The 7576-nt window shown below is 36.8% G+C and overlaps 1 protein-coding gene across 3 annotated transcripts in view; it reads right to left on the minus strand.

Annotated features, from left to right (window-relative positions):
* LOC129949307 (lysine-specific demethylase 6A) overlaps nucleotides 1-3387 on the minus strand; it is a 245560-nt gene extending 242173 nt beyond the window's left edge. For 2 of the 3 annotated variants that reach the window (XM_056060693.1, XM_056060691.1), the window contains exon 1: nucleotides 3146-3386. In XM_056060693.1, the coding sequence (XP_055916668.1) occupies nucleotides 3146-3213 (68 nt within the window). In that variant the 5' untranslated portion in view covers nucleotides 3214-3386. Of the gene's footprint in view, nucleotides 1-3145 lie in introns of all 3 variants that reach the window. The other variant, XM_056060692.1, reaches the window with a different exon arrangement.
* Between the last annotated feature and the right edge of the window lie 4189 nt (nucleotides 3388-7576).

Genomic DNA, 7576 nt, shown 5'->3' on the forward strand with positions numbered 1-7576 from the left:
AATGTGGCTTTCGGAAAAAGGTCTAACTTTGATTTGATAATTTATGTTCAAGAAACCTTAACATCCTTTTGGATAAAGAAATATTAACGCAATTGACATTTCAAAGGCGTTTGATAGAGTTCGGCATCAAGCTCTCTTATTAAAAATTCGTGCAGTTGGTTTCGATGAATGTCTTCCTTGTTGGGTTAGAAATTACTTTTCGGACCGTTCAATACATGTAGTATTAAATCATAAAATAAATTCAGTTGTTTCCTTCAGATGTGAACTTACAACGGCAGGATATGATAAGCTCATTGTCCAATCAAAAACTTTGTGGAATTTTAGACTGAACTTAAAACGTGCATCACAAAACATCTGTTGAAAAGTTTTTGAAATTTGAAATCTCCAAAAACGATGCTAAGTAAAGGGTTTTTCAATTCGCGCGGGTAGATTTTTTGCTGCCCCGTGACGGCCATTTCTTTTTGGTGACATCTGTCAAATCTTTTGATTATTATTCTGTTGTTTATGCCAAATCATCATGTCAAATTACACGATTGAACAGCACGTTCAAATGATAAAACTTTGTTATCAAAATGAGTTATCGTTATAACAACACCAGCGCTGAGATCAAACGCAAAATAACTCTTGGTAACCGCTGTTTCTTTGGACTAAGAAAGCAATTGGGTGGTAAAGTCCTCTCTCGAGGGACCAAACTGTTCCTATATAAGACCCTTATCATCCCGTCCTGTTATACGGTGCAGAAGCATCGACTATGACAAAAGCGGATGAAAGCACCTTGGGTCGCTTCGAGAGAAAAGTTCTTCGTGTGATCTACGGTCCCGTATGCATCGAAGGGGAGTGGAGGAGAAGATGGAACGACGAGGTGTAGCCAGAAGGGTAAAAGTCCACACCCACAGGACAGCGCAGTAAAGGAAGACCGCGGATCAGGTGGAGCGCACAAGTGGAAAGTGACCTAACCCAACTTGGTGCGCAAAACTGGAGACATCTAGCTAAGGACCGAGCTACATGGAGAAGTTTGTTGGGTGAGGCCCTAGTTCACACAGTACTGTACCTCCACCTAAAGTAAGTAAGTTATCGTTAACGCAAACGTTGCGTGCATTGCCCAAATTTTGCGGTAGACGTGGTGGCCCTACACAGTAGACTGTTCAAGGTTTGTCGGGAAAATTTGAGACGACCGGTTCGGTAAACAATCAGCCAACACCCGTACTTTCAAGGAACGCAGATCGGCCGACAACAGCGTCGTGGTCCGTGAAGGTGTACAGCAGAACCCGAGGCAGTGTATTCCTCGCCGTGCACAAGAACTCGGCCTTTCGCAGACTTCAACTTCGAGAATTTTGCGTCTGAACTTTTTTCGCTGACTGGGCTTCGAATCTATTTTAAGAGGACCCTAATTTTGACGGGAAAATACTTTTAGTGACTTTAGTTAACAAAAAAAATGTCTATATATATGTAGAATGTCCGTTGAACCCACTCGAGGTTCATTTTGGGCTAGCGGCTGCGTAATTAGTCCGTACTTTTTTGACAACGACGTTAGTGAGGAGATGGGCATCAGAATTTAAAAATTATAGGTAACCGTTACCTATCTGAAACATTTGTATCTCTAGAGCATCTTGACTATCATTATTTTATAGCTATTTTTACAAGAATGCTCTAGTGAAATAGACAGTTGAGTTCCTCCCCTCAAACAACTCAACCATAATAGGTACACGTACTCCTAGGAATGCCCATCAGTTCACCTTTGATGCCAATTTGAGACGTCCACTTAAGTATTTCTTACTTATGGGATTTTTACTTTAGCCGCACTACACGAATGTAGAATGCTTTAAAAGGCTCAATAATTCCCGCTCAACACAACGTTCAGATATTCAAAAGTAATGTGCATCCGTATTTCCTTTATAATCCTGTTCTCTCTCCCTTATTGCTAAGGGTATTCATAACCCCTTCTTTTCAACCCTTATTCCTCTATATTCTTATAAGAAATACGAACTTTATAAAAAGCTACAATTTTCCAATAACCATAATTCGTCTCCACAGCTTATATTCCATAAACAAAAGTTCAGAACTAAATATTTTGTATACATTCTCCATTTTTGAAAAACCTCTCCTAATATTCTGTGTGTTCAAAAATCTTAAACAATAAATCTTAAACATTCCCTTTAGCTTCAAGAATGAAAGAATCATTTTTCTAACTTCAATAACTCATCCATACTTAGTCATTTTTAAGAAAGATTTCTGATCATGAAATCATGTAATTCCCCACAAACAACAACAAAAACCAAACACAAAAAAAAAAACAACTATAAAAAGTTGACAGATGAAAGATTGATTGAAGGGCAACCAGAAAACCAATTAAAAACCCTCATTACTGCTTGTGGGCATTTAATTTCATTTCATGACCCTATGCAAATGAGATAAGAATTTTTAACGAATTTTCCGTCCGTCCTCATCTTTTAAATTATTTTTTAAAACATTCTCCCCCCAGTCACCACTTTTCCACCTCCACTTCTTCTAGAGCTAGATCTTGCAAGCTTATCTCCTTCTCGAGAGTTGTCTTGTCCATTTAAAACAACCAAAAATGAACCCCCGAAATTTCATTCTCTTTGGTCTAGAGTCGCCACTAGACCCACCCCATTGGCAAGACATGTGAGCGAGTGAATTGAGGCGGCCTGGTGGTGTATGCATACTCTTTTCAAGTACCTTCACACTTGTCCAGAAAGAAAAAACCATAAAACCTCAGCATCTCATGAACCAACCAAGAAAATAAAAATAAAACAACAAAATTGAAATATATGCCCATCAGAGACTCCTACTGGAAATTTTCTTTCTTTCTCTAGATCGAAATAATGGACCGAACACCGAAGCGATGGCTTTGACTATGGCGATGGCGACCTGCTCCCTAGAAGCATAAAAGCAGAACAAATCTCTTAGTCCCAATAGTGGACATGCGATCCCAAATTTCTCATGTCATAAACATTCATTTGGAAATTTAAGAAATCTCTAAATAAATATTTTATCAATTAACAATATTATTATAAAAAAATATAAAGAAAAATTCCGCGCGTAAATGCGAATGCTAAATAAAGTTGGAAAAATGAATAAACTCTGGTTGTGAGTAGTAAAATAAAAAGAAGGAGAAATGTCAAACCTGTCTAAATCTGACAGAAACATAAGGTCCTCGATGGTTAAGCCTATTTCGTCGCTATCAGCGTCCATTGCACTTGTGAATTTTATTCGGAAGGCGTTTATTGAATAATATTTAATATCTTCACTTATAAATGATTATAGAAAAATATATTTTAATTTGTTTAATTTTACATAAGAATTTATATTCAGATAGATAAACAACACAACTTTTCACATTTTAAATGACACGTCCCGCCATATTGAATTTCGAGTGAACTTTTTGTGTTGGATTTTAATGGCGTTGGGTTGGTATGGCTGATTGGTGGGAATGCCATGAGTAGTTGTTAGAGTGTGTTCGGAGAATATGGTTCGAAAAGGGAATGAGGTGAAATTAATGAAAGGTGTGCAGAAAAGCGACATGGAAGTGGAACAGAAAAAAGTTTTGTTTTACCTATTTTTCCATTATTATCTATTGTGCATATTTTTGTTATAAATCGTATGCAATAATTTATAATTAATGGTTGATTTTGGTGCTAAAAATGCAGAGTGCAAATTGAAGAAGTATTCCTAATTCACCTTCGGCGATGAGGCACCATTTCACCTCAGTGGATTCGTTGAAATTCAGAATTGCCGCATTTGGGTAAATGAAAACCCACTACCGATCTTTAAAAGCCAAAGAATTCATAAAATATGACGGTTTGACGGTAGCCTCACCGGGTTGTAGTTCTTTGAAAGCCAGGCACTAACCGTGAACGGCGGCTATGAACCTGGACAATATTTGGGTTCAACAGAATGGCGTCACTTACCACACAACCAAAGAAAAAATGGCCATGGTGTGTGGCATCATGCCGATGCCGCTGTAAATTGGTTTCCACGATCATGTGATTTAATGCTGTTTGACTTTTTTTAAAGGATATTTAATACAAAAAATGTACGTTAATAAGCCAAGAACCTTTGATTCTCATTCTCATAGAAAGCCTCGTTTAGCTAAGCTTGCCCTCTTGTATGTTTGGTAGAAAGAATTATAACTAATTTTTGAACGCCATATCTAAATTCTTTGCCTTAATAATCTTAATCTTATAATAAAGTTTGACAAAATAAACAAAATAGTTTGAAAGCTAAAAAGTGTCTTTCACTTTCTAAAGAAGGACTAGTCACGTTAAGTAATAGATATCATCAACTCGTAATTGGCTACTAGTAGTCCATATCTAACACGTCTATACCAAGAACAATTTAGGACCTAAAGGATAAGACATAATTCGGTACCGACATTAAAACCCAATTAAACCTGCGCCATTTTATTGAAAAAGATCCAAATGGGTTATATTTCGGCATGCAAAATACAACAACAATTTGTGATCCTCGTTAATTTTTAAGTTACAAAATAGTTTTTGTTATGACACGTAGATGGCTGCTTTGCGTTTTAAGGTAAGGTAGTGTGAACTATTGTTGAAATAAAACAGGCAGACAATTTTTACATTGTAAATAAAAAAAGAGTTAGTTGTAGAAAAGTTTTATATGCAGCTTTTATCTCATTGTCATTTGAAATTTGGACCATAGGATAGAGTTATGGGCAACAACATGGGCTATATTTTAACCACCTTTTAAAAACGCTTATGCACTGCGTACCTATTCTTTTCTTACGAGTGGTGTTTATGTAATCAAGTTTAACTATCAAAAATAACTTGTGCAAAGTGGATTAAATTCAGAAACCTTAACGTTAGTTTCCATTATGATGGATAGATGGCTTATTTGTGTTGTAAATGGTAACGAAGTGTGGTGTGGCTTATTATCGTAAATGACCCAAACTGGCCATTTTAAGAAAAATAAAACGATGTAGATTCAAGATATATAACTTTCATAAACCGATCTCCTTTTTAACTAGCTTTGTTTATTTTCCAACAGTTTTGTGTCTCTTTTCTTTCAATTATAGTTCACACTACCTTACCGTTTGAAACACAAAATAGCCATGTATACGTCATAATAAAAACTACTTTTAAGTTTTCATAAATTGAACCACCGTTATATTGTAATGAGCGGTTTCTGACACATTTCGTGGATAAGATAGGAAAATCGGGTTTTGTCAAGCAGGTAACCTGATATCTGTCAATTGTATATCTAGATCTCAAAAACTGATTTTTGATCTACAAAAAAATTGATTGCTTGCCCATTGGAATGCGAAAATTGGTAAATTATTATAACCTCATAAAACTACAACAAAAGGGAACTAAAAAAATCTAACAATGTTAAATTTGACGACCATTATAGCCTTTTCACACCAAACCCAAAACCGGGGATTCGGCAAAATGTTTTCGAAAACCCGAAAATCATCCACACCGAACATTTACACATTTTCATTTGACATTTAAATTTGTTTAACACTGGCTGTCAAATTTTGTATTAATGAAAAAATTTGTGAGTGAAAAGTTTTGTTCTTCTCAAATCATTTGTGAAAATAATATGAATTCTTACCAATTCAAATTGATTTTAACGTAACACTCGTCTAGAAAAAGAGTTTCAACTGAAGTTCTGGGGACAAGTAGAATGGGCTCACGACATGAACCAACAAGAACTCCAAACTCGCTTGGCTGCAGCTATCCTCTTAGTTCACTTCAACCGGTCCAAACAATTCAATAAGGAGAAGGTAACTGTGTAGAAAATATATCAAATAATCAACAACAAACAAAATTGTTACCATAAAAATTAATTTTATTTTAAGACATTTTCTTTTTCTTTCACAACAAATTCAATCTAAAATACTGAGTTTGTGACTATTGCTTCTGTTGGCCAAATGGGCCATATATTGTGGCCGTCCGAGCAACTTATAGGCGGGGTTGAGAAGATTCTGAACGATTTCGTGTAGGTCCTTATGGGCGGATCAGTCTTTCTCCAGGTAGTAAGTAAAAGCGTCAAACATATTTATTTTCCTTGGAAACGTCATTACAAACTATGAGCAAGTCTTCTTCGTCCTTGCGGTCGACACGCCAGTAGCCATAGTGAATTCCGGTTCTTCGCTTAAAAAAGACGGTTTGAAACTTTGAAGGATCAAAAAAGAACCGCCAGTGCCTGAAACAGTCACCGGGGATCATCACTCTGCTCGAAAAACACTCTAATAAAAATATAAATACGAAAAATAACGCATTATCGGTCAAAATATCGAATCGTCTGAATGCACTGTCTGTAAATATATTTCCACGATAAACCGAATCCGTTTTTTTTACCGTACGACCGAAAACGATTTGAAGAGACAAAACCGAATGACAAAATGGACCTAATCGGTAATTTTACCGTACCTATACAGTAAAATGCCGTATCGTCTGAATATACTCATTTAAATTATATTGACACTTGCTTATACGGTAAATCGACGATAGGGCAAAACCGCCGATTCGGGATCGTGTGAACGGGCTCTTATTTCTATGAATGCTTGACAAAAAGCCAATTTTTTTCGTTGAAATTCACATCTATTCATCGACTTTACAAATACAACAATGTAAATAAATGGAGTTTGGAGGGTGATACTCCTATGACAAAGCCGTATCCAAACAAGCACTGTTGGTTTACTCGGTACGAGTCAATATAGTAAATATTGCAATTTTCCATCCTCTTTTTGCCCTCTAATTCTTTAACTGCACGTGGACTGTTAAAGGACCTATAACATTCCCCGTACAGATTCGAAGTTCGTTGTCGTTAATTCGCAACTGTATTTTCTTTACGTGGCCAGGAAGTTACCCTGACGCACGACCTTCAACTTGAAGGAAGATGTCCTTGATTTAACTCCAAGGACGAGAGCCGGCATAACCACTAATTGCAGGCCTGGGCTTCTAATATGTCGTAGTAGTCCTATAAGGTGTTAATTCAGTAGTTCAACCTAACTGAAACTGTAGACGCCACCCTTGATTCCATCTTGGGAGTTCCTCCACTGCCGTCTGGATGAAAGAAGTGGTGTCTCAGTGGAAACACCTTCTCCCCTCTTTCGTTTGCTACCCACAGCAACTTTAAACTGGGGTTGGAACCTAATCTCCATTTAAAGTAATAGGCACCCGTGTTCACCACGGGGAGGCGAAGCGGGACAGTTCACCTCCGCCAGTTTACCTCCACCGGTTTACCACTGCCAGTTTAGCTCGGTCGGTTTACCTCTGCCAGTTTACCTCTGGACAGTTTACCACCGCCGGTTTACCTCCGGACGCGGACGGTTTGCCTCCAGAGTAGGTAAGGTAGTTTATTATTTTCTTTTTCACATTTAGTTTTATTTTGTTCTCTATTTTCATTCTTTATGATATGAATTATGACACTTTCACCATGCAATTTTACAAACCAAAATATTCTATATGATATTTAAGTAAGTTTTTGTATATTTTGTTTGTTTTCTTTGAATATTTAACAGAATTCAATAATTTTAAGGACAATATTGTTCATAGACAATTCAAAAAACTTACGGGCGAGTGGCACT

This window comes from Eupeodes corollae, chromosome 3 (assembly GCF_945859685.1).
Source record: "Eupeodes corollae chromosome 3, idEupCoro1.1, whole genome shotgun sequence".
In the NCBI taxonomy this organism is placed as follows: Eukaryota; Metazoa; Arthropoda; class Insecta; order Diptera; family Syrphidae; genus Eupeodes; species Eupeodes corollae.